This window comes from Eufriesea mexicana, unplaced genomic scaffold, assembly GCF_001483705.2.
Source record: "Eufriesea mexicana isolate 0111107269 unplaced genomic scaffold, ASM148370v2 scaffold4744748147, whole genome shotgun sequence".
Taxonomy (NCBI): Eukaryota; Metazoa; Arthropoda; class Insecta; order Hymenoptera; family Apidae; genus Eufriesea; species Eufriesea mexicana.
In genome coordinates this window covers 310,857-337,112 of record NW_016907952.1, presented here as the reverse complement: position 1 = coordinate 337,112, position 26,256 = coordinate 310,857, and the positions used below count along the sequence as shown (strand labels likewise).

At 46.1% G+C, this 26,256-nt stretch overlaps 5 protein-coding genes across 5 annotated transcripts in view; 2 read left to right on the top strand and 3 right to left on the bottom strand.

Moving 5' to 3' along the window:
- LOC108546978 (CREB-regulated transcription coactivator 1-like) overlaps positions 1 to 6,207 on the bottom strand; it is a 44,208-nt gene extending 38,001 nt beyond the window's left edge. The window contains 2 exon segments of the mRNA XM_017899296.1: positions 835 to 1,083; positions 5,833 to 6,207. Of these exon segments, the coding sequence (XP_017754785.1) occupies positions 835 to 1,083; positions 5,833 to 5,946 (363 nt within the window). The 5' untranslated portion in view covers positions 5,947 to 6,207.
- Positions 6,208 to 6,935: 728 nt separating this feature from the next.
- LOC108546904 (mucosa-associated lymphoid tissue lymphoma translocation protein 1-like) lies at positions 6,936 to 9,773 on the top strand. Its single transcript, XM_017899202.1, has 11 exons — positions 6,936 to 7,072; positions 7,223 to 7,386; positions 7,462 to 7,648; positions 7,717 to 7,981; positions 8,057 to 8,149; positions 8,223 to 8,448; positions 8,512 to 8,695; positions 8,787 to 9,001; positions 9,133 to 9,231; positions 9,314 to 9,582; positions 9,669 to 9,773. Exons 1-11 carry the CDS (start codon positions 6,936 to 6,938, stop codon positions 9,771 to 9,773), a joined length of 1,944 nt encoding a protein of 647 aa, XP_017754691.1.
- A 214-nt stretch (positions 9,774 to 9,987) lies between these two features.
- Positions 9,988 to 10,914, bottom strand: LOC108546840 (uncharacterized). The gene is made up of 3 exons (XM_017899115.1): positions 10,515 to 10,914; positions 10,223 to 10,415; positions 9,988 to 10,157 (listed from the first exon to the last, which is right to left on the bottom strand). Exons 1-3 carry the CDS (start codon positions 10,836 to 10,838, stop codon positions 9,988 to 9,990), a joined length of 687 nt encoding a protein of 228 aa, XP_017754604.1. The 5' UTR covers positions 10,839 to 10,914.
- Positions 10,915 to 11,451: 537 nt separating this feature from the next.
- On the top strand, positions 11,452 to 12,652 carry mRpL24 (mitochondrial ribosomal protein L24). Its single transcript, XM_017899213.1, has 5 exons — positions 11,452 to 11,673; positions 11,765 to 11,956; positions 12,011 to 12,213; positions 12,291 to 12,477; positions 12,559 to 12,652. Exons 1-5 carry the CDS (start codon positions 11,578 to 11,580, stop codon positions 12,643 to 12,645), a joined length of 765 nt encoding a protein of 254 aa, XP_017754702.1. The 5' UTR covers positions 11,452 to 11,577; the 3' UTR covers positions 12,646 to 12,652.
- An 872-nt stretch (positions 12,653 to 13,524) lies between these two features.
- bbg (PDZ domain-containing protein big bang) overlaps positions 13,525 to 26,256 on the bottom strand; it is a 38,917-nt gene continuing 26,185 nt past the window's right edge. Inside the window, exons 7-11 of the mRNA XM_017899274.1 lie at positions 18,055 to 18,693; positions 17,064 to 17,977; positions 14,241 to 16,722; positions 13,985 to 14,140; positions 13,525 to 13,895 (exon numbers count right to left, since the gene is read on the bottom strand). Of these exons, the coding sequence (XP_017754763.1) occupies positions 13,726 to 13,895; positions 13,985 to 14,140; positions 14,241 to 16,722; positions 17,064 to 17,977; positions 18,055 to 18,693 (4,361 nt within the window). The 3' untranslated portion in view covers positions 13,525 to 13,725. The remainder of the gene's footprint in view (positions 13,896 to 13,984; positions 14,141 to 14,240; positions 16,723 to 17,063; positions 17,978 to 18,054; positions 18,694 to 26,256) is intronic.

Here is a 26,256-nt window from a genome sequence, read left to right as displayed (position 1 = left end):
AACGGAAGCCCTCGGTTCCGCGAGCAGCTGGCGAGCCAGCGGACTCCGCAGCCGGTCGAGGTTACCGCCAACGTTTCGCCATCGATTTCGCGATATTCCGCGATATCTCGCGATATCTCGCGTTGCTTCGTAATTCTCCGTTCGGACGGGGGGCAATGGAAAGTTAGCGCGCTGCGGACTCGCGTACTCGCGCGCGCGTGCACGCCGGGCGGCGAGAGTCGGCGAAATCGGTAAGAAACGAGTGGAACCGTGCAACAACGCGTCCCGGCTACGGAGAAAAATCTTGAAACGTCTATTTTTAAGCGGCGACTGGAAATAGTCGGTTTAATGAAAGGAGGCACGCGATCGCCCGTACGTTGCTCCAGTCATGAGTCACGCTTCGAACGCGGACTCGCAACAAGTAGAGATCCCCCATAATGTCCGTGTAATTGATCGAACCAACACCGATGTAATTTCAATACCGTGCAAGTTACCGCGCATCCGCGAGGCAGCATACGGCGTACGCGCACACACGGGTTAGGTGTCTCTGGTCGACTCTGGCAGTCTCGTTTGGGGCACGGAAAAAGAAAGAAAAAGGAAAAAGAAAAAAAAAGAAAAGAATATACAGAGAGATCTGTCGCGGTCGTCTACCTCCAGAAAGGACTGCGTCTCGATCGCGGGGGTACGATGATCGGGGGGGTCGGGTGAGAGAAAACCAAAAGTCAAAATGGGTGCAGCATGTGTGTGTATATATATATGTCTATACATACATGGAAAGAGAGAAAAAAAAGGTAAAAAAATACAGGGTTTGAAGTTGGAAAAACTAGGCTGACACGGCTGTTAGATGACCAATACCTTAAGGTCGATCGAGTGGATAGCGGCGTTGTGCGGCGATGCGTGTTCTTTCGCGTCATTGCCGCAATTCGCGTTGTTGTTAACATTCGGCAGAGAGCCACCCGCCCTGAACTGATTGCCCAGGTTAATGTGCAGGTGTTTGCCGCTGGACTGCGGTGGGCTGGCGCCGGCACTCTTCACGGACAGCGGAGTCTCCAGTACCCCGGACCCCGTGGGACTGGCGCACACCGAGCTGCTCGCCGAGGCGACCTAAGCAGGCCCATCGTTCATATGGTCACCAACTTGTTCGCTTCCTCCGACAAACTAGCGCCTCTTGCCTTTCCATCCTGCCTATTCCTTACTCTCTCTCGCTCTCTCTCTCTCTTTCCTTTCCTCCCTTTTTTTCTCTCCTTTTCTCCTTTTCTCCCTTTCCCTTACTATCTCTCTCTCTCTCTCTCTCTGTTTCTTTCGCTATACCCTTTTGTAAGTACGTACATGTATACTTCGCGAACCTTTTTCTCCCGTGTGTGTATATATATATATATATATATGTACTCGGTATAACGAGCATATAACCGAGCATGCCCTGGCTACGAATCACGAGTCGACTTATATGCTCGCTCTCACGATCGCGTGGATTTCATACGTGCAAGTAAACGTTTGCCTTTCGAGAGAGGCTCGATATCCTTTCTATAGACGCCAGGTTAGGCTGCTGGCTCGTCCCTTTTAGCGAGGAAACACGCTTTAGAGGAATTCCAGAGGATCCGAAATAGATAGGATGAAGATCCTCGCCTACGAACATGCATCCCACATGCATGCCAAAGCTGCGGACAGGGTCCCATCGGGGCCTTCCGAAGGAAAGCAGCAGCTCGGACATGGCGAACCTCGTGAAACGGTCGCGAGACCAGGTTCCGCTGCTAGGGAATCGATAACATTCGAAAGCTCCAACAGTTGGTTACGTCGGAAACGTTTGGCGCGGATCGAGAGGAGGGCAGCGGAGCGGATTTTCCTGGATCGCGATCGTTAAAGGCCCACACGCGACTGGAAACTTTACGCCGAGGCGTCGGCATTCCTGCCCCGACCACGTTTCGATAAACAGCCTCTCCTCCCCTCTCTCCTCTCTCCACCTCTGCCCTACCCTCTTTCCGTGGTTTCATCATCGCTCGAATTCCAGCTCCAGGTTGTTTTTCGAGCCGAGAGACACCGGGATCGAAAGAATATGCCCAAACCGTCGTAACGGGACCGATGGTCGCTGGAATTCCTCCGTCCCGAGCCCGGTTCCAGCCGCGTCGCGACGTTAAATTCGCTATCGGCGTGCTGCAGATAAAAGCGCGAACGGACCCCTATGTTTCGCGACAACCGGCGATTACGTAAGCACTCGCGGTGAAAGTACGCGTCTTTTTCTTGTTCAAGTACAACCTGTTTTGCATTCGCCTGACCGCACCACGCCGCGTTAGAAATTTCACGTGACTCGCCTTTCCTTCGAAATGCCATTTTTCATTTTGCCAGCACGCGGCAAATCCACGAGGAAATCGTTACGTCTATCGATAGTTTACGAGAGAAAAGAGAGAGATCGCGTATCCACGCGCGATCGCAAACTTTCGAGAGGATCGAAGTGATAGAGTGGCGAGACAAAATGATACCACGACCCGTGTGGCTTTCAGGGTAACAAATTACACGATTGTAAATTCACCCTTTCGTGGATCACTGAGTGGCCGAGTATTCCTACGATTTTTATTTAATTTCGAAAATCAATGGTACAGGAGAATTTGTTTAATTTCTTCCCGCATATTTTCGAAGGTAAAAGAAAATTTAAATTATCGCGATATTTAAACTGCGAAAAGCCAAATTTGAAAAGTAAATATCCGATGTATATAAGGGGTACGCGAATAACTATTCAGACAACAACGGAAAACATTTTAGCAGGGTTTAACTTTGATTTCACGGGATTTTAAGAAAAACGGAAATTTTTCTGTTATTTTCTTCCGTATATCTATCGTGATGAACAATTTTTACAGGTAGACTCGAATTGTCCTAATCGTCGAAAAATAAAATGTCGAGCCATTCTTTTTCGTAGCTAAACTACCATTTCGTTGCATCCACTTTCGCGTAAATAAGAATTTGGAAAATATTATTAATCTGTCTCTATATTATTAAGAAAAAGGTAACGAATATTAGCATGTCGCTCGAGTGTCGCTTCGGTATGTCATCGTTTTGCCGCGTTTTGAATTATATTCAAATTCGAGAATGCGAGTATGCGGGACCAGCTTTGAACGCGCCCGCGAGCACACGTACAAACGCGCGCCACACAGGTACGCGCCGTTTCTTCCCCCTTTCTCTTCCTTTCTCTCTATTTCCTTTCAACGGTCATTGTTCCATTTTACGCGACTCGCTCCAAGTGATGCTTTCCCTCCGTATTTTTTTTTAACCCCCGAACGTTTTCGATCCGATATCCCGGAGACAAAGGTTTAAACCATTTTCACCAATGGCTTTCCGCCATTTATCCGAGTAGCAGCTATTCCGACATTTCGTCATGGCGACCCACGCCGGTAACGGGCACGTAATCCGCGAAAAATATCTGGAAAGAGCGTTTAGATCGGTCGAAATGCTCAGTCGTTAAAAGCGATCGTTGTTTTCCCCGTTCGATTTGCGATTAAGGCACGCGCGAGAGTGGCACATCGATTCGAACGATTAATCGCCGCGTTCGTAATCGTTATCGAGGCCGTTAACGGTACAGTGATTCACGCACAGTGCAGTTGGACGTTGGATGAAAAATCGTAGCTCGTGGAACAAAGATCGTGGACGAGAGAAGGAAGAAGGCGTGCAAGCGCGATACACGATCCACGATTTGGTCTGGTCAGGACCGAGCTATCGGCGCTGATTAATAGAATGGACGTTGTTACGTGGACGCTGACGCGCGGCCGATTACACGCGACACGGTTTTCGCGTGGTATCGAGAATTTCACATGGTCGATATGTACATGTGCACGCGAAGTTTGTAACTTTTTCACCGTGTGTCGTGGAAATGCACTTCGAGAAACGAAAACATCCGTTGGTCGAGGAAGCGTATCTCGAATTACCCTGACATTCCAACGCCAACGTGAGATAATTGGCCGGAGCGGAGCGTGAAAGGAAAATAAAGAGAAATGCAGAGCGAAGTATGCAGCGGACACCTGAAAACGCGGCAGCACGCTCGAACGGCCGACAGATTAAGTCACTGTACCGTAAATAAAGTCGCGATATCGACTAATCGAATGGTGAACTTCAACGTATAACGCAGCTTCCGCATTTAGTACGATGCTAGGGCGTTATGTAATGGCGGTTATCGGGTTCCGTCTACCGAAAAACGCGCCAATTTCGCACGGTTCCCGCGAACCGCAGTCTCGCGTAAAGCCACGACAGAGAGCGCCACGCGCGGTCATGGAAAAAATGCGATCGGTGTCGCGTGAACCTTGCCGCTTTTCTACGCCTCACGTCCGAAAATTGTCGCACGAGCTGACGCGCGATTTGTCGTATCCACGTGGCTTTCGCAAAAATGAATGAATATGTGCTCGTGTAACGGTGTTCCCGAGATTCGCGATCAACGGTGAACGGTTAACCCTTCGGACCTAACGAAAAATCGCACTCGAGAGATGGAGAGTACTGCTATAATTCCGCGACCATGGAATTTCGAACTTATCGTGCTGACTTTTCGTAAACACGGAACACTCGTGCAACCCGTTAACGATCCGAGCGATACTGTCAATCTAGAAGGTACGGTTCGGTTTATCGTGCAAACCCGTGGATGTGTTAAGGAAAGCAATTTCGCGCAGAAGCGAGACGATAGGTTGTTTCGGTGTCCGGAACCGGAAGTGTCATACTTAACGAGAACGATTTTCATTGGTGTTTTCAACGTGTAAAAAATTAGGCCGTTGATCGATTATTAGAGATATTTTGGAAATGAAACTTGCCTCGAGAAAAATAATCGTGTGTAATTATCGATAATTGGATTTTGTGACGCATCGATCGGGAATTGTTTTGGATCGAATCAAAACACGACTATCTGTTTGCTTCTCCTACGAGGGGACAAAGTTAGTTGCCTTTGTAGAGACTCTGATTTCGGTACGACACGTGATTTTTCAAAGACACGGTCTTAAAATGTTCCGAGAATTGACGAAGATATTGGAAATCGGTGAATAAGGTTGACTCGATGAGATGGACGTTGGTTTGGTGAGAACGGTTCGACAGTCGATATAGAATGAAAGGAAAATTGAACAGCGCGTTTGAACGAACGATGAATTATGGAAAAAAAAAAGGAAGAACAGTTGATTTGGTGAGCATCGATCGTGAATAAAAGTATGTCGCGTAAATAGAAACACAAATACGGTGATCGCAATGTTTACTGTAGACACTTCGTCGTTGGTTTAAGCGAAGAACCAGCGAAGAAAATAGAGAGTTTGGCTGATGGCGGGCGTCCGATTAAGATTGATTATATTCCGATGATGAGAACGTTGAAGGAATTGTGATTTTCTTGAAAATACGATCAGTCGGTTGGAACAAGTCAGCAGGATGGATGCGATCGTGGATCGCACACGTATGCATTTATTAAGAACTTACAGGACGGATGGTGGCAAACAAGCGCACAGTACGTTTCGCATAGTATACCGGAGCATATACCCGTTCCGCATATACGCGTATTCATACACTCTTACACGCGGCCAACGAAGAGACACATACACATCCGTCCACACACTACGATGATAACGAATAGGAAAGAGAAACAGAGGGCCAGCGGACGAGTACGCGTAGTTGTGCGCGTTAACACGAATACTGATAGTAGGCTAGTCACACACTCATACACGCACGACCGTGTAGCAAGCCGAGCACATTCACAAAGGCACATACACACACAGTCGACACACGGTGCAACGAGGAGAGAGAACACTCGTTGTTTACGTTCTAACATCTGAGCCGAAGAAGATATATTGAAAATATCAAGATATGTCCCTCAATGGCAAGGACCTACTGGGATTTCCTTACTCTGCTTGTGACATCCGAAACTTCTCGCATGATTGCCTCGAACGCCGCTCTTTCCTGCGCTTCCTTCTGTTTGTGTAGCGCGATCTTGTCACTGAACTTTCGTGGATTCGCCATGATGGCTCGACACTAGATCTCCCGACACTCGCGAGTATCGTGCACTTACTATCTTGTGCCCTCTACCCCCTCACACGTTTCCTTTTTCACCGATCGCACCAATAAGGGCTCCCTAAATTTCACCACGTTAGAACCCGTAACCTACTGCCTTCTGGATGGCACTGCCGATCACTGATACGCAAGATTATGCGGCGCAGCGCGCCATGCGCATCGCGCAGGAGCCGCTTTTTGCAGGCTTATTGGTTACAGCGATCCCCCACCATTCTATCGCACCCGCAATAAAAAACTGACGACACTTTTCCGGGGTGTTCCAAAAAGCTCGCTCTTTCGTTTGATATTACAATGTACTGCGCTGTGGATAAAACAGATTAACATTCCCATTATATTACTGTATGCTTGCAAATGTAAACCCACGAAAGATTGTTTACTTTTAACTCATTTGTAAATATATCGTTTACAACTTTTGTAATGTTTCCTCCGATACATTAATATGATAAATACGTTTATTTAGCTTTTAGATTTCTTTATCTTTATTTATATTGCGTTAAATGGTAAAAAATGTTGATCCAATTGATCGACAAAATTATTTCCTAATAATTTCCTTCTAACCTTAATTATACCTAATATACCTTTTTTACAACGAGTTTAAGCAAGAAAAATGTTCTTTTCCAGTTATAATATAATTTTCTCATATGTATTAATACGAAAATATTGATCGATCATTTTTATACCAGCTTACGTTTCTGCTACATCGATCGAGAATGAACCGAATCGAATGTATCGTCAATGTTCTACATATATAAGCATACCACTACAGAGTATAATTATTTTACAGTTGTTCCATACATGTTAAATTTGTTATAAATATAAGAAATATATGTATTTAAATATTATTATTAACACGTATTAAGCATTGAAAAATAAAAATGTTATTTTTCTGCACTGCGATATTTGTAATAATAAAAGTTTGAAATGTAAATTTCATAGAAATGACTCGTTTTAATAAAAACACATATATTGAATGTTTACCAGTAAGTGTATATAACGAATTAGTTAATGCACTGAATAAAAATGCAGCTTGGGTAACGTTAGCAAATCATGTAGCTGAAGAACTTCAATATCCAAGGTAAGAAACTGCTTATTTAAGTTTATTTTATTTAAGATATAATTATTAGTTATAGTTATAGAAGAATAAAATATAACTATTAGTTACAATTATTCAGTTTTAATTCTATTTTATAACTATATGTATATATATGTATATATATATATATAGCTCTTTGTGGATGCAATCTTTGGAACAGATCAAACATCCAAACGATTCTCCTGGACAAAAGTTACTTTCCGAATTAAGTATTAAAATGTGTACTGTAGAAATTTTATGTGCATTGTTGAGTGATTGCAAACTTTATAATATTCTCTCTATTATATCTGATCCAGGTATGGTAATATTTATTGTGATTTAATGCACGGTATAATATACATTTAATTCTTCTTAAGTATTTATGATTTTAGAACCTTTGAATATTGTTATACATCCAGGGGATGAGTTCGAATCTAGTATTTTACAAGTACCAATTGGACGTCGTCTTCATCTGTGCTGCAAAGCTATTGGAATGCCACTGCCAAATTACATATGGTATCATGATGATAAACAATTGCAACATCATACCTCTGATAAGCTTGATCTTATTATAAATAGGTATATACTTCTAACCGTTATCTTATTCTAATCGTTATATAGCAAAACTCATTTTATTTTTATTAAAGTGCTTCTCAAGCAGGAAAATATAAATGTAAAGTATCTCAAATGAAACATGATGGAACAGTCATATCAACTTTGATTTCAAAAGCTGTAAATGTACAAATTTTTCCTATGCCTGTTATAATAGAAGAACAACCACAAGCAATTTTGGAAATCAAGGAAGGTGAAAATTTTACAATTTGTTGCAAAGCTAATAGTTATCCAGCACCACGTTATCAATGGTTCCATGATAATACTAAACTAGAAGGAGAAACATCTAATATTTTGCACGTACGGAAACTATTATCTTCCTTTCTATCAGAGTAGTTAATAATGTTCTTTTCATCAAAGTGTTTATAATTGCAGATAAAACAATTTACTTTAAGAAATGAAGGAAAATATTATTGTTATATTTATAATGATATTAGCGAAATCTATACTCAAAGGACACGTGTAATGGTAAAAATACATAATTATTGTGTATTAATACTTTATCGTTGTATCATTGTCCATTAATTAAACTATTCTATAGATGGATCTTCCAAAGTTGAAAGCAGTTGCAAAAATAGCTTTGATTATAGCAAATGGAGATTATGAACACCATGAATGTCTCCTAATGCCTAAAAATGATGCTGCATATATTGGTAATCTACTTAAAGAAATAGGATTCGAAGTAATTTGTCTTATCGATTTGACAATATCACAAATGAAAAATGCAATAAAAATATTCAGCAAAGCTTTAGCAGAAGGTGTATATGGTAAGGTATAAAAAGTGTGAAATAAAAACTAGATTTTTACATAATGTATTTTTCTTTGTTTAGGTTTATTCTATTTTGCTGGTCATGGTTTCAAAATGCAAGAAAGTTACATGCTTGCAACAGATGCCCCAGAAACGTATTTAAGAAAAGATGCAATATGTGAAAGTGAACTATTATCCGCATTTCTTGAGAATGATCCTGAATTATTAATAATTATTTTAGACATGTGTCAAACTTTACCTTCAAAGCAAGTTCTTCGGCATTTTTTATTGCTTTCTTTGTTTCTATTTATCTCTACATTTATAATATATTATATATATATATGCTTATTTCTTTAGAGAATTTAATCCCGAAATATACCATGAAGTGCCAACAGTAAATGAATATAAAAGTAAGAAGAATCTTAGAAATTTAATTCAGGCATATTCTACCTCTAGTTATCGACCCAGTTATGAGAAGATAAACAGCAAATATGGGTTGTACATGACACACCTTAGCAAATATATTACTAAAGACATAACAGTCATAAAATTATTTGAAGAAGTAGGGAAATGTAAGTTGTTAATATCATACATTCGACACACAGCACACACACACACACACACACACACACGCGCGCGCGCGCGCGTACGCACACAATATTTCCCGTTTACAAGGTTTATATATTACAATTATTATTTGCAGCCATTGATAGTTGTTTTAAAGGCAAAGAACGTAATCAAATTCCAATGTTTGCTGCGTCTGTTACAAAACCGTTCCGTCTCACTGATGCTATTTACAGAAGTAATTTTATTTGTAATCATCATGTATTCGTAATTAGTAATATTTTAATTATTATTTCAACATAATTTTCTAAATGTTATAGAAAATCATCCTGGTATCATTGATTATTTAAACAAACTCATATCGTGTACAACGGAGGTAATAAACGTAATGTTTAAACAAGCAAATATGTGTAGTAGAGTTACAATATCGCTATTTATAGAACCATATTTAAATTTAATAAAAATCAAAGTACTGGATTTGCCAAACGTAGAAATCAACTTTTTCAATTCCATTCCGCCAAAACGAAATAATTTATTTCAAGATCAACATAGAAAGGAATGTTGGATACACAATCCCCAAATTAATGAGGTACATAGATAATACAAAGATATTTGTGTAATGTGAAAAAATTGAATAATGTACACCATTGAGGGTCATGTGATTTTATGTTATAGGGACCATTGGTGATTTCTGTGTTAAAAAATGGAATTTATATTGGTGCAGCAGAATTAGATATAAAAAATTATATACCTCCTTTATTGAAAATTATAAACACTTAAAAAGCAATATTTGTTTATATTCTTGTTATTGAATTTATAGTACTAAACATGTAAATCAGTATGATTTCATAAATATATTTTTCAAGAGTTTGTATTTTTTAAATATTAACACATATTTCACTTGAAAATAAATGATATTTTTATGAAAATTGTTGCATAAGATCATATTTTTTTATTTACCATGAAACTAATATCTTTTAAACATACTTTAAAATTATACATAGTAATTTATGAACCTTACTATCCATGCCCCAGCTATACCATTTATATACTTCCTTTGAAATACATATATAAACTGTGGATCCCAGGTTATTTGCGTGAAGAAATTTTGTTCCATGGTGATGATTCCTCTTATTCCAATTTTAATAATTGTTTCATCTTTGCCTAAATAAAAATTACAGCATGTAGGAAAAGAAATGAAAATAAAAGATAATATTACACAAGAGTACCTTTAATTCTATTTAATGCTATAAACATTGGACTCAAGTTATAAGGCTTATTAGTTAAGTCTAGAAAGTTTCGCTGATCAGGCGTAAGGCGATCAACTCTATGTTTTAATATTGTTAGAGTTCTTTCTGTTACCATACCATCTAAAACTTCATAGTTTTGAGTACATAAAGCATTAGATATTACTTTAAGTGCCTAAAAAATGTTTTCAATGATACTTATGTTTAATATATAATTTAATGTTTACATGTACGATTATAGATGTGAAGATTATTGATATATATATAAACAAACCTGGTTAACACCTGTTCTAAAATTGAGTAAGCTGATGTCTTTATCAACAACTGCATGCAGAAGGTAAGCTGATTTTATGAAATATAGAAGACTGAGATATTTGGATGGAACATATATTTGCATTAATGGTGGCATGCGAAATGTACTTTCTGGCCTGCTACTTAGTAACCTATGTACATTAAGACTTGCATTTGTTAGGTATGAATATTTGAATTTTGTGCAATCATACGTCGGTTTGGTCTTTGCTTGAGTCGTATGCATGTAATATGTTACAAGTTGACGCACTCGTGTGTCAATTACACATTTTTTCCTTCGAAATAACATTTTTTGGATTGATGGTTCTCCTTTGATACAAAAAATGTATCGCCTTTATGTATATCTAAATTATTATTTTAAATTATACCAGTAATACTACTAATTGGGGTTTAATAAATAAATACCTTTATTTAGCAATATTCTATCGCGTTGTAAATATTTTATTAATAGGTAAATCTAATAAAAAATTTTTCAAAACTATGGTAAATTTTGATAAAGTTAAATTTATAAATTGTATTTACTTTATGCTATATTTAATAAAATTATCTACACCGACTGTATGTAATGTATAAAAGAAATATATCAAAAACATCTCTGAAACTTGGTCATTTTATTTTTCTTATTTTTTATTCGCGTATAATTTGATATAATTTTTTAGTTACCCTAGACATGACAATGGCTCAAATGTTTCGATATTAAATATAAAAAAATAATGGCAATTGTATAAAAGATATTGATTTGCGTACGTTTCAAATTTAAAATTGATTTGTAATATGCTGAGATATTATGAATCAATTTCCATAGAACAAAATGATTAAGATAGGCTATTTGTGAATACACCCATACGATATAACACAAAATGTCTTCACATTTTGCTATCTTGTGGTTACTAGATATTGGTTCAACTTTATGTAATATAAGTTTTCAAAGTTAATGCACGTTATAAACGACTAGACTTTAATTATGCTTTGAAAGATTTTGGAATATAGATATTTTTCAGTTTTAACATAATTGATAATTAGAAGCAATGAAATTTACAGCTACGTTATTTGCTAAAATGAGCAAATGGTCTAATCAATATGCGAACTTACCAGAACGTTATATAAACCGTATTACGGAACGTGTACGTGAATTTGTTTCATTCGTGTCCTTAATGTATTTATCACCTTTTATGTATATTTTGCTTGTATTAAAAAATAATATTTCATTTACAGGTGTATTGGAGACCTCCACCTGACAAGCCACAGTTTCGTAAAGATAGAAGAATCGAAGGGAGGAAAAATTTGTATTTTTCCATTCATCGACCATGGACTAGTACTTTTCAAATTGAAAATTGGGTGCAGAAAGTCCATCGAAATATTCCAATAGAACCTATAAAATATTGGAGTTTCTTTCGTGGTGATCGGGTATGTTGTCTTTGTATGTTACATAAAAAGAAATAACATTAAAACATTTTCTAGGTAGAGATATTATTTGGGCCTGATAAGGGAAAACAGGGAATAGTGTATGATATTATACAGGAGAGAAATTGGGTTATAGTGCAGGGATTAAATACAAAGGCAATAATACGTAACAAGACAAAAGATTTTCCTGGAATTTGTATACGTGTAGAACAACCGTTATTAGTTACGAGCCAAGTTCTATTGGTAGATCCCTTCGATTTGTTAGTATAATAAGTTTTATTTTTCTTCCAGTAGTTATAACTTGTAGGCATATTTATTGTATTTAAGTTTATTTCAGGAAGGGGACTCCTATAGAATGGAGGTATACAGAACAGGGTGAACATGTAAGAGTATCTTGTAGAACAGGCAGAATTATCCCTGTTCCTTTATCAAATCAAGAAACAGTAGATTATAAAGCTCCAGAAGTATATAATGAACAACCTAAAGATACCAGCGTAGACAATGTAAAGGAACTAACATTTGTAGTATGTACAATTCGATGCTAAACGAAATTATGTCATTAACATAATAGACAATTAATGTTATTCATTTTTGTTGATCTATAGGCAGAGATGAAAACGTTTGAAATGGATATTATGGACACAATGGGTATCGAAGAGGATCGTGTGCCAAAGAAATATTATTGGTATTAATTTTGTTTTAACTCTTTCATTATATACATAAAATTAAACTTAAAAGTAAATTGCATTTTTAAATTTGTATACTGAAAATTTCTTCGAATTCGATTAACAGCAAACTGTTAATAACAAAGTTTGAAAAACAATTATGTAATTTTGATTATACTGTTAAAATAAGATTAGATAGTCATATTTTTTCTTCATGAAATACGATGGCAAAAAATGAATGAAATACTTGATATATATTTGTTCTTCAGCTTTTGCAGTATTAACATTTATTAGGGAATTCATGGAGAACAAGCCGCTTTTATTAATGCTTATTATTTTTATATCAACACACATACATATCACAGCATGATTTTTAATAAACGCGAACCTAGAAACAAATGTCAGTCTACATTTAAATACTTTAATGATGCATTATATTAACATTTCTTTCTTTATATTATATATGTTATATTCCTAGAACAGTTGCATTTCGAATTTTTGCACGCAGTTTTTATATACAAATACTTGTTCTTCGTTTATTTCATAACATTGCATTAAAGAAAATCGTAAGAGGAGTGCGTGTTTATATGCACGTTGTTCCTAGTTCGAGCTTACAATACAGATTAATAGTAGATGGTTAGAAAGGAACGCCTTCCTTTAGAGTAATGAAATGTATGCAAATAAATGTCACACATTGTATTTGATGGTACTAGAATAAGAAAAAAAGAAAAGAAAAGAAAAGAAAAGAAAAGAAAAAATCTCTCTCTGTAGACCGAGATTTTCAAATAATTATTTAACAATATTGTCTCGATATACATATAAGCACAATATGTGAATCCTAAGTAGCATTTCAACGAAATATTCGTTATCTTTTAAAAGTAAGAAAAGATAAACTAAGTACCCGCGATAGAATGTAATTTCGAAGACGAAATATAATTATCAAGAGATCGTCGAAGCGACACGCATTGCATCGTTCGAATTCAATACGAAAATTGTATGCTATGGAGCCATTGCACTTCTCACATTCGAAGTTCGTTGTATGATAATAATATTGCATTTATATCGTCGTCAGGTTCGTTGGACACGTTTAGTTTAACTGACTATCATTCACGATGATTTGATGGCAGGGTGCCTGACTAGGAGGTTTACTTCGCCATCGTGTAGTTTCTTCATGAGGGACCACGCTTCGATTCTTGACATGCGTGTCACATCGTATCCGTTCACTTCTAATAATTGGTCCCCTGCCTTTAAGGCACCTGTTTTCTCAGCAGCACCTCCTACATCGAAACACCATTATTATACACGTATAGATGAGATCGGAAGCTTGCACGCGCAAAAGAAAATTATTCTACAATACGAAACATACCGGTAAATATCTTTTTGATCAGCAACGGTCTGTCTCCAAGGGGACTATCTCTGCCTCCTTCGAGGCTGAATCCCAAACCAGTTCCATCCTTGTAAACTGCTACGACGGACGGTGGACCCCACGCAGTGTCCTCGGCAACGTCGTTCGTCTCGAATCCTTAGAAAGAACAGGAAAAGCCATACAGGTTACTACGAATAAACACACTCCCCTGATCGCACTTGTACCTCGACGAAGCTATCATCTCAGCCCGAATTACCTTCGATAATAGTTTCGACGCTTGCTGTCCGTGACTTCAATTTACAACCCTCCTCCGTCCTCGATCGAGAGACAACCAAAACAACCTCCGATCTTGGTTGCTTCAGCACCGCTATGCTTTCCCTGTGTGTCAGACCTTGCGTGCTCCTGCCGTTTATGCTCAGAATTCTGTCTCCTCTTTGTACACGACCATCCTTGTCGGCAATAGAATGGGCTAATACTCGATGGATGCTGATTTCCTTGATCTCGCAGTCCGCTCCGCCGGCTAGAGTGATCCCAACGCTACCAGAAGGATTCTCCTTGTGAAGCAGCACGACGATCACGTCGTGAGCACCTCGAGTCTCTTCTAGACTCGCCTCTTCCACCAATTGCGCCAGTTCCTGTTGCGAGATCAAACTGGTACTACTGGCCAATGAACTGATACTCCCAAATTGCTCGCTGCAACATCTGTCCGTGTCCACGTCCGTTCCAACTGGGGACACATTTTCATCCACGCTGCTGTCTAGACTGGGAAACCGGTTATGAGCAATTCCGACCGACTGATGTGAACCGGTGGAACAGTTCACTTCCAGGGCCTTTTTCATGTCCGTCACACTGGAGCTCCTTCGACCAAGATTCCTCGTGGTCGGAATCTTGGACAGCAACGATTTCGACTTGTCAGTCTCCGTCATTTCGTCCCCGCTGCTATCGGCTAGCCTCGACTTTCCCAAGCTCGCCATCTTGGAGAACGGCTTATCCTCGTTCCAGTACTCGTTCAACGTCGTCGAGCTCCTCCTCGCGTATCGATTGTCCCTGGTCTCCCACAGAGGTCTGCTCTGCATGCCAGACAGACCACTGTTCTTCTCCGTTCTCGTTTCGTTGTTCTGAATTCGCGATATCTTCGAGTCAGCCTTGGCGCTCAGGATATCTTCCAGGCTCATCTGACTCTTGGACCGACCGAAGCTTCCGGCATCCACGTGTATCGCTGATCTAGATCTGCTCTTGGTCGTGAGGATCGTCAGAAGATCGTTCTGATCCTCGGCATACTTTTTCGGAGGTATGGCTGGAGCAGAGCGTTGCTTCGAGATCCGCAACAGTTCAGACTCGTTTTCGTTCGATTGCTTTCGCCTATTGCTCGATGACAGCTCGATCGAGCAACCGATTTGTTGCTCCTCCATTAGACCAGACTTGTTATTCTTCAGATTGCTCTCCAGGGAAGCAGCATCGACGTCAGCCGATTTCTTCTCCATCTTGTTGGCCGTCTTCTCTTCGACCGACTTGACCAGAGCTTTCGCCTCGGTGCGAACCCACATTTTCAAGTCGTTGGATGGTTCCATCGCCTCGAATTTCGACGGCCTGACGGTCGAGGACGTTACGCTTCTCTTCGCGGGTAACTTGGACTCTTCGGGCTCCTTATGGAAGGAGTCGTCTTCCCCGAACGAGTCTGTCACCTCGATGTAAGCGATCTTCACGTCCTGGGCGTTCGACACGGAGTCCTTGACGCGATTCTTCTGGTACGGGTCCTCGCCGTTCTCAGCGATCGTCGATCGGCTGTCGTCGTCGGCAAATTTCCTCTGGATCAACGGCGATCCATTCAGGTCCCTGCCGCTGCGACATCTGGCGCTGGCCAGGATATTCTTGCGATTGATGGCCTCCACGCTCTGCGGTTTCAATACCCTCCTGGACAGAGACTCTGCGCTTGCCTGAGAACCGGAAGTGAGGGTGGAGGAGGTGCTGCAATTGGTATCGGTGCTGTTGGATCGTTTCAGCTGCCTCTGAGGTATCTGCGAACTCCTGGCACTCGGTTCTGCCGTCGGAGATCTGAGACCCGAGCTGCTACTGCTCGATGAAGATCTCTCGGAGATGAACGCTCTGTCGCTCATTACGTTCGACCTGGTACCGTACTCCATGCTCGATTCCCTGGAGTAGGTTCTAGTCGGGCTGTCCATGATGAGAGATCGCCGTTGATAGTTGGCCTCGGTCGACACGTAGGATCTCTCCGACGAAACCGTGGATCGTTCCGAGGGGACCGGCGACATGGGTGGGCTGAAGCCTCGGGAGATGCTGCTCTGCGAGCTGCTCACCGCGGAATCGTTGTCCGAATCGTCGTAGTCCATCCTGGTCTTTCTCTGCATCGTTTTCGGTCTGCTGCGCAGTCCCTCCGGTGAGCAGCTAGCCGTGGACGCGTACTCGAAGCTGTAGTCGCTTCTCGTCGGACTGCAGATACTCTCCAAACTTTTCGGGGGTTCGGAGAAGGTCGGCGTAGAGGAGGTGGTCGACGTGACCGAGGGACTCTTTATTCCGCTGTTTATGGGCGAATTGGTCGACGACGTGCCGTACACCGCGAGACTCTTTCTCTTGAAAGCCGGCGAGTACTTGGCGTTGATCTGTGGCGTTGACATCTTGAAGGAAGTGGTGGCTTTCAGAGGTACGCTGGCTGTGCTCGCGTTGCTCGCCAGGGAACTCTGCGAGCCCCATTTGTCCTGAATGTTCGCCTTGGTTATCTGCGCAGAGTGGAAGAAACGTTTCCGTTAAGGGGTTACAACGCAGAGAAACAATAGTCAGTGGAAACGGTGGAGAAATTGTATAGATATTCATTAAACGGGCAAACGGTTAGAACTGGCCTGTCTGTTTGGGGCCACGCGGGTCACAAGGCGTCTTTTCTAGAAAACGGAAGACAAAAGACAAAACGCAGAGAGAGGGATCGTCCCCAGATGGCTAGGATGTAGAGTTTATTTTAGTATTTAGCTTTTAGTTTTTACCACAGTCTCGATCCGTTTATCGATAACGTTTATCCGCGAGATCGACGCGGCGAGAAAATGACGAGTAACGAGAGAAAGGTTACCTGGTGCAGCAATATCGAATCCCTCGACTTGATTTCCGGTAGATCGACGATGGGCGTGTCGATAGGTATGGTTTCCTTCTCGGGAATGACCAATCCTCTGAGCTTCGATATCGATCTCTTCCTCTGTTCGATCAGTTGATTCAAGCTGTTCCTTCTGATGTCCTCGTTGGGCCTCTTGAACGTGGACGCTAACGAGTTGGTCCTGGTGATTTGCGAGGGTATCGATAGTTCGCTGGTCGCGATGGTTCGATCCTGACAGTAGGGCGTGGAACCGCAGAAGCTCGTTGCGCGAGACAGTATCGACGACACGATAGGCTTTATCGCGACGCTCGGTGAATTTTGACTCGACGCTGTCAAGGAGTAACTCTTGACCGAGGATTTAGGTACGGAGGACGTTTCGAAGGAGTTTATCAGCGACGACGTGGTGGACGCGATCGGTTTCTGTGGCACGATCGGGAACACCTTGGAAGCGTAGATGCTGGGCGAGGTGAAGGACGGACTCTGCGTTACACTAGGTGATCGTTGCCTATTGTACTTCTTCCCGGGATCCTGACTAACGTTTCTCCCCGAGTCCGTCAAGTCGAAAGAACTCTGGGTTCTGTCGGCGAAGAAGGAGGTCCTCTCCTTCTGTCCGCAGCTCTTCTCGTCGCTGCACACGTCCTCCGTGGACTTGTACTTGGACAGTCTGCGGCCGTTGTTGGTGGCAGCCGCGACCACCATGGAGTTGGGAAAGAGCGGGCCGTCCAAACTGCTCTGCGAGGAGAACATGGCTATTTTATCCCTGACGGATCTCTCGGACTTGTCGTCCTGCCTCCATAGCTCTCCGTTCAACGAGAACTTGCGCTGCGTCGGCTCCAAGATCGGCAAGTTCCTCGCGTACGTCGGGGTGGCGATGATCTCCAACTTGGGTGGGCCTAAAACGGGAACGAAACGTTTTATAATATCGGCGGAAGCGAAGGGGACGCTAACGAGACACGGAAGGAAGGTTTACCCGTGAGTGGGAGCGGTGGAGGCGTGTCCGAGGCGTCCTTCTCGCCATGGTCCTGGGCCTCCTCGATCACCGGCGCGTCTTTGTGATAGTATCCCGTGATCTCGATCTTCTTCTCCGATACCAGAACGTTCCCGTCACCTTGATTCCCGTAGCTGGAGTAGTTGGTCACGGACGAAGCCTTTTTAACAAAGTCGTCCGAGATGTACGGCTTTGGGTCGTCCGGCACGCGGGCCTCGCGGGCCAGCGCGTTGCTCATATCTTGACAAACGTTCTCGACGCTCATCTTGCCGTTTATCTCGATGCTCGGTAGTTCGATCTTGCTCACCTCCTGGCAGACGTTCTCCACGTTGGCCAGCCCGGTGATCCTGCCGTTGTCCGGCAGGATGATGCCAGTGGCCGCGACCACGTTGCCCTCGAGCAACTTGAAGCCCTCGTTACCCATGAACGAATCGTTCTCGTTGCAAACGAGCCGACCGTTCGATATCATCGTCGACGTCCTCGCCGTCGCGGTGCTCGTCGTCACGAAACGGTACTGCTGGCTGTTGCCACCGAACTCTTGGTAGGCTGCTGGAAACTCGTCCCCGTCCGGGGGCAGGCGTTGACCGCCTCCGCAGTTGTCCATCCTACCATTTACCGTCTCTAAAATCACACGCGTCGCAGTGTTGGTTATCGTCGGCGTTCTTCGCGGTGCTCGTGAATCGTTTAAAACAATCCCGTTCTCCGCTCCAACTTTTGGACCCCCGCGCTCCGAGTTTCCGCTTTCGAGTCACGTCCAACGCGTTCCCGCGGATCTCTGATCCTTCGCCGGACGTTTTACTCGGACGGAAGGCAGTCGTCGTACCCGTGCTAGTAAAACGTCCGTCGAAGGACACGATCGGCAGTCTCCGGTTCGCGTTAATAACAGCCGCGAAACCGCGAATCTTCCGTTCTCGTCGCGCGATCCTTCACGCACATACGCTCGCGGCTTGCGCAACCTAATCGTCTCGTCGGGCCTCTCCGTCGCGATTAGAAGACGCGTCGAGGGTCCGAGGACGAAAAGCTTTCGGGCCGGATCGCGGCAAAGTATAAAGTGCGTAAAAGTTCGTATTATCGAAGCCGAACGGTTCACGCTCTCGTGCACTCGACGAGGAGATCGATGCCGCAACGCGTCGCTCTTTCGATCCACACGCGTCGTTGCCCCCGCGATCTCGCGAACGGGAACGTTGATCCGTTGGAGCAGTTGGAATATGCGAAATTCCAGCCTCGCGGCAGCGCTGGTGGGAGAAGCGGAGGAATGTTTAACAAAATGCAGCCACCAGTCGCGATAAGATTCGAGAACGTTTGACCAGCGTGAAACCGACCTCGGCTATTTTTCCAAACATCCAGTGCCGTTTATCACCGATCCAGACCCGTGCACGCCGTGTCGGCAATTTTAATCTACGCAATTGAGATATTTCCATGCAGCCAGCCGTATCTGTACCAACGCGCTGTTACGATCCGCGTTCGAGACCGCGTTTAGACTTTTGACTCGCTGCTCCGTTCCCGTCGCGAAGGTCGACCGATACCAGGATCCCGGAAGCCGCGTCGCTCCCCATTCGAGCAACCCCACGGAACACCGGGTGTCAACATCCGATGATCCGGCTTTCGAAGATAACGCGGACTCGCGTGGATCGAGCTCGCGGTGTCACGAGCGCGACGCGTTTCGGCTCTGCCGATGGAAGCTCGACGGGACCTCGAAAGCCAAGGACGACGCGGAGTACTCGTGGCCCGGCGGCAAAGGAGGCTAAGAGTGCTGGATATTTTAGCGGTTTACGCAATCGCGTTACTTTCACGCGCGACGTGGATGGTTGGCAGCGGTCGGAGCGCAGCGAGCCGGTGTTCCATAAGGGAATCGCGTGCACGGACGTGTCCCGAGCAGATCCGCGGTTTCCTCTTAGGCTGGATCGTTGGACTGGATCGCTCGAATCCAAGGATTTCTACATTCTAACGCGCGCACCCACTGATAAACCGCGCGCTCTCGCGTTATCTGCGCTCGAGCGGTCGGGCGTGTCACGGTTGGTCGCTCGGATTCAGCGGGAAATATCGACGAGGAGAGAGAGAGAGAGAGAGATCTCGGAGCTTTTCGCTGGAACCGCGAGGTCGCGGTGCACTCGGTTCGCGGGAAAACGGGGGTGGCTGATTAGCGGGACACGGGAACCGGAAACGAGGGAACAGACGGGGGACGAACGAGAGGAAAGTGGAGGTTTCACGGGCGGATCGAGCTCGCGTGCCGAGTTTCCTCGCGGCAGGCTATTGCTCGCCGCTAATAAACCGCTCGCCGCTAACTTCTGATTAACATTCCCGGCCGGTTGCCGTTCGATGAAGCTAATCGCCGATACACGTGCAACCGGCCGGTGCTGCTCGCGCGGCTCCTTCGATATCGCGATACGATGCACCACGTGCCATCCGGAAATTCCATTCACTGGCAGAGCGTTGGCAAGCGCATTATGCAATTCGTAGACGAAACGCGCCTACGAGTATCCTGTCTCTGGCAGCCGTGTTCCGCTCGTTTAACGGGAATGGAACTCGGAGTATCTCGATCTCGGTTGGTCGATCGTCGAAATTTATAACGGAGATATTTACACGCGCGTTTATCCGTCGGGCCGATCCGTACAGGTTTCCGTTAAGCTCGGCGCAGGTCGGTGACGTTTTAATTCGACCCCCGGAGTTTCGCATTCCAGCGAGTTCTCGGGCGAGCAACAGACACTTGTCGACCACGAGGCGACCCGGTCCGCGTTTACGTGCAACGAACGCGCACGCTCCGCTCGGTATCCCCCGATATCGGTACAAATATGGCGCGATCGCTGGGACACATACGCGTTGCATCGGGCCGCGTCTTTGCGCCACGCGAACGGGCCCTCTCAGCCCCGTCCAGTCCACGTTTCACCGGCAATTTTAATCCACCGTCGTCCGAGCGTCAGCTGCCATTATTCGCCGGTCATCCCGACTCCATTTCCAACTCGTCTAACTCCCTAACTGTCTCCGGCAAATTCTAGCGCGTCGCTCGAATCCACGGATCGCCGGTAGAATGCACGCGCATTCTGCGCGGCCAAGTTCATTCGCCTCGCATGATCACCGGGTACAACATCCGCGAATTCGACACACCGAATTTCCTTCTGCTCCGCGTCTCCGGTCGAACCGGAGTCTTGGTCGCTATCCCATGGTTATGCCACGGTTATCCTACGGCTCGTGGACGAATCGTTATGGCAAGTACTGACCTCGACTCGGTACGAGAATCGGGCTTCCGGCAGGAAGCTTCCAGCGTCAGGCTTCTCCTCGGCTGACATAACTCCTTGCACCGGGGGAATTCTCGCTGTAACGCGACGGAGCGAACTAACTAGCGCCGCGAGCGGGACCTACGCGAACTTTGGCCCGGCGCGCGGCTAGCTATCCGAAAAGTAACCGAGAAGAATGCGGACAGAAACGGGGGTCAGTGGAATCTGGGGGAGCGATTCGGAGAAAAAGCGAGGCGACTTGGAACGGAGCAAGGGGCGAAAGGGGCAGGGAGAGTGGACTCGTTCTTGCTGGTAAGAAGGCTCTCGTAAGACTGGACGACATTGCTCGTCGAGGCCAGCTTCCGTGGTTAGCACCGACATCAAGCGTTATGCGTTCGCGCGGAGAAGGGATAAAGCGGTGGCCACGGCGACGTGTCGCGGCCACGTTTTCGGTCCCCGGCCAGAGATCGCTGCTCCTAGATCCGCGCCGCTTACGAAATATCTTTCCCGTGAACTTACCACGGATCTACCGGAGGACCAGGCCGAGGAAGTGGGTTAACGGCTGTTTTACGACCGATCCGCCGGGATACAGCGGTTCGGAATTAGCATCGGGCACCGGGATAGTAGGTGCTCGGGAAACTGTGAGAACTCGAGAGTCGGGGAATCTTTTTCTTTCCCATTACTTTCCCGTTCTTTGTCTCGCGTCGCGATCGCTCGCGGTCTCCATTTTCGATGCATCGTCTGCATTCCAGTCGCTCATCGACGTGGCGCTTTTGCGCGGTAAGCGACATCGAGTGATTCCGCGAAACCCGAGTCGATATAAACGCGCGTAATTTTCCGTCGCGTTCAACGGAGAATTATTCTTTCGGGAAATGTCAGTGGGAAAATTAGCAGTCGAGTCAGAGTGCGAGCAACATACTTACGCGGGATAGTCTCGGTGTCCCTGTCGCGTCATCCGGAGACGAGCGCACTCGTGGTCGTTGGAATAACTCGCGGCAGGAGATGGAGGTGAGAAAAACGGCTGCACGATGCCAAGGTTAAGAACTATTAATCGCGGAGTGACGCGCGCTATCGACGGACACGTTCCGTGCTGATTAATCTCCGAGGCGTGTGTCAACCGCGCGAAGCGAGTGAGTCAAGTCGCGCGACTTCTACGCAGCTCGGAGCGGAGCGGAGCGAGCCAGGTCCGAGCGGGTGGTGCGTGCCGTTGGACACGAGCAGGAAGCACTAGCCGTTCCGTTACCGCGTCCACTTAATATCCACGGATCGATCTTATCGCACCGATCGCCAGGTACTTACGATAGGATATCTAGGCAGTGTTTATGTACCGAATCTTCGATACGGCATTCAACCGCGTCGCGATAGTTCAAATTCTACCTGTTCGATAGATTATTGCCAATTACGCTCGGACCTATGCTCCGCTCGATTTTCAATTTCGCGGATAAGAGATCGCGAGTATCGCGGGTTCGAGTAAGAAGAAGCTCTGTTTCGTCGGCAGTCGCGGTTACACCGATCGAGACCGTAAATTACGTCACTCTGCCGGCCGATCCCCCGGTCGCGAAATTGCGTTTGTCGCAACGCGTCGGCCATATTTTCTTACCAAAATGGCGCGCTTCGAGCAAAGGCGAGAGTCGGAGGCTAAGACCGGCTCGTCCTTGAGAGATCCGAATCGCGTCTCGCGTCATCGTGTATCGAAAGTGTGGAACCTTGTACCCAGATTGTTAATTGTTATTTTTATCTTGCGCAATCACGTCCCTTTGTCGCGTCGATCCGCGTCACCGTCGTGGAATGATCGATCGTTTTCGTGGCGACCGCGACACGCTCTCGCAGCGTCGCGAGACCACCTTGGCTTTTTCGGTCCATCGTGTCCCATTGTCGTTCCGTCGTCCTCGCGTGTTGCGCACGAGGGTACGACGGTGGCCGGGCAGTTCGGTGAAGCGAGCGATTCGCTACCGATCGATAAGACTCGGCCATTTTCTATTTTCGAAACGCGGACGAGTCGCGCGGGTTTGCTCGAAAAGCGATAAACGACGGGGGATCCGGAGCGGAGTGTTTGCTCGGTACATAGGAGGATATTTTAATTTGCGCGGAAAGAGCGATCGTTAAAAGGCTGCGCGCGAGCACGCTGGCGCGAGCGGATACCGGCTGGTAGGCAGCAGCGTGGAAGGAGCCAGTCGTGTCCTTAATTGCGCAACCATTTCGACCCATTATCCGGCCTCTGGCCGGTGATTTGTACATCGAAAAACCCGATTGTCTTCTCCGGATAGTTAGGCCTAGAAAAGTAGGACGCAACTTAATACGTCGAACCGCGTTGAAGGGTTAATATCACGTTGCAGATCCGAGAGTGACCTCGGCCACGTCTGCGCGCGAGTTTCGCCCGTTGCTCGCTAAACCGACCCGCTTATACCGGTTATCCAGCGAAATTTCCATCGAGCCGATCGCCGACGAAAGAAACGATCTGACGCGAGAGGACGCGATCGAAAGGAGCCCGAGAGAAGAAGCCGATGGAGACAACGATCGGCCCGTTTTCCATCCGCGTCTGTTCCGCGAATCGATCGACCACGACTCGCAAGAAGCGCGGACGAAAGCTCGTTTGGACCGATTCGCGGGCAATTGGTCGCGCAAACGCACCGCCGATGTCCCGTTCGATCGGCCAGCCAAGCGATTGTTCGACGAGGGAGGCCGGTTGCCGGTAAGTCGCGTTGCGAAATCGCTTTTTGCCTAGCCGATCTCACACTCTGATTCACGCGTTACATCACGAATCGCGCACCGTCTACCCGGCTTTTCCCGCAGAGTTTAACGGGCAAGCACACGCGGTGTCGCGACCGCGAGCGGCAAAAGAACGCTTCAAAAGAAGAGGGATCGCGTTACTCTCGGCCTCTCGCAGTCAATCGGCCATTCGTTCCATTTCCGCTTCTTCTTCACCGGCCGGAGATGGAGCATTTCCTTGGCGCGTTTCATTTTATGACACCTCCGAGACCACCTGCGCAGACGGAGCTTCGGCGAAATTCTTCGCGCCGTCCAGCGAGTTTTCTGCTAAATTTACTTTCCATTGGTATCGCGGCCTTTGAACGTGGCTCGCTTTCCGATCGTTTCAGACCACACGCCGGGTAACCGGATCCTCTTCGCGACCGTTCGCCAACCCGTTTCGATCCGGCAGCAGCTGTCGCAATTTTCCTCGAAAATTCGCCAGAATTTCGCGGCAATTCCGCAGCAATTTCACCGCGACTTTCCCCGGGGAAGCTCTCGAGATCGATCACTGCTACCGTGTCGTCGCTATCGAACGTGGCCGCGATACCGCGGTACATTTCGACCCTCGATTTCGGGATTAATACGCGAGGAGAACAATGGCTGACCGGGTTACACGCGTAATTAACGGCGATTCGGTGACGAACGGCAAAGGTTGATTTCGTGGCAGTGATCATGGGCCAGTCACCGGTGCTGCCCCCTTTCTACACGCCCAGCGGCCGATCTCGCGATCGCGCGGTTCCCACATTATTTCCCTCGGCGAGCGTTGACACGCGGGTCAAAGGGCGAACGAGAATCGACCTTTCGCAACGTGGAATATTTCGGGACCGAACGAGCCGCGTCCCGATCCGACCTGAGCGCGTATTCCCCAGGCGTCCGACTGCTTTATCGACGCGCCGGCTAGGCCGCGAATATTCCATAGCCAGAAATGAGATTCCAGAATGCGGAAACATTGGCAGCGAAGCCGGCGACGCGACGCGTACGTGCCTCGATACGCCGATGACGCGACTCCGACGTGGGAGCGGCTCGCGAAACTGGTAGGAAACGAATCACACCTCGAGAATCTTGTCCAATTAGTTTTTCTCCCGCGAAATTGGTGCGTCGGTGATAGCCTGGAGGAGAAGAAGAAACACCCCGACCGCGGGGAGTAATGCCCCCGTCGCGGAGCTTGCGTGCCTCGATATCGATTCGACGAGCTTCGATAGTCCCTGCGCCTTTTTATTCCCGCCGCTCGCAAGCGTACGCGCTTCCTGGTTTCTTTCAACCTCCGATCGGGCCGCCTCGTTTTTCCAAACGATCTATACGCGGAAGCGCCGCATCTCGCGATCCTCGACCACCATTCTCGGAACCCAACATCTCTCTCGCTCTCGTTTTCCAGGAAAATTCGCGCCATTACGCGCGAGAGATTGTTGCGTCTACGCGGCGATATCGAGCGGAGAGACGGGAACCATCGGAGGATTTATTTTCAGTGGCGACGCAACGCTTTATCAGGCCGATTCGACGACGGTGACGTCGAACGTGCCACACGGGTCTTCCTTTATCTCGCTTAAATTAACAATACCCCCTTATCTGCGTGTTTTTCTCCGCTTCACCCGTGGCGAATCGGCCAGCCGGATAACGGGCGAAGGCTGGAAAACGCGCGATGACTAACGAGCATAGTGGACGATGATCGAGGTGTCAGAGATCAACGCTCCGTTTCGAGTTCCTCGTGCAGCGGCACATCGCGAGGAACGCCGCGGTGAGAAGAGTATCGGGGCGCTTGGGTCGAGTGGTCGATCCTCGCGGAGGAACTGCGCGGGTCGCGGAACGAAATCTCGGATGGGGAGAGAGAGAGAGAGAGAGAGAGAGAGATAGAAAGAGAGAGAGGTATGCTTGGAATGAGAATCGTGACTCCGACATCTAGAAGATAGTGGTCGGGGCGCGTTGTTCGTTTTCGTCCCGGGACGCCGACACGAGGCGTTCATTACCGGTGCCGAACGAGTTCGTGACACGTCACGAGTATCTCAATGTGAAGTTCGCAGGCACGATCGAGGGCGAATTCTTGCGGACTTTCACCGGGCCCCGAAGGACGGGCCATCGCTGGTCGTAAACCGGCGAGCGTTCGCGGCTTAGCACCATTGTTGCGGCAACCCGGAATGATCCTCGGTCACGCCGCGTCCACCTTCGGAAAAATCGATTTCCTAAGCCTTGCCTGGTAATAAACCGGGAGAAGCGGTTCCGA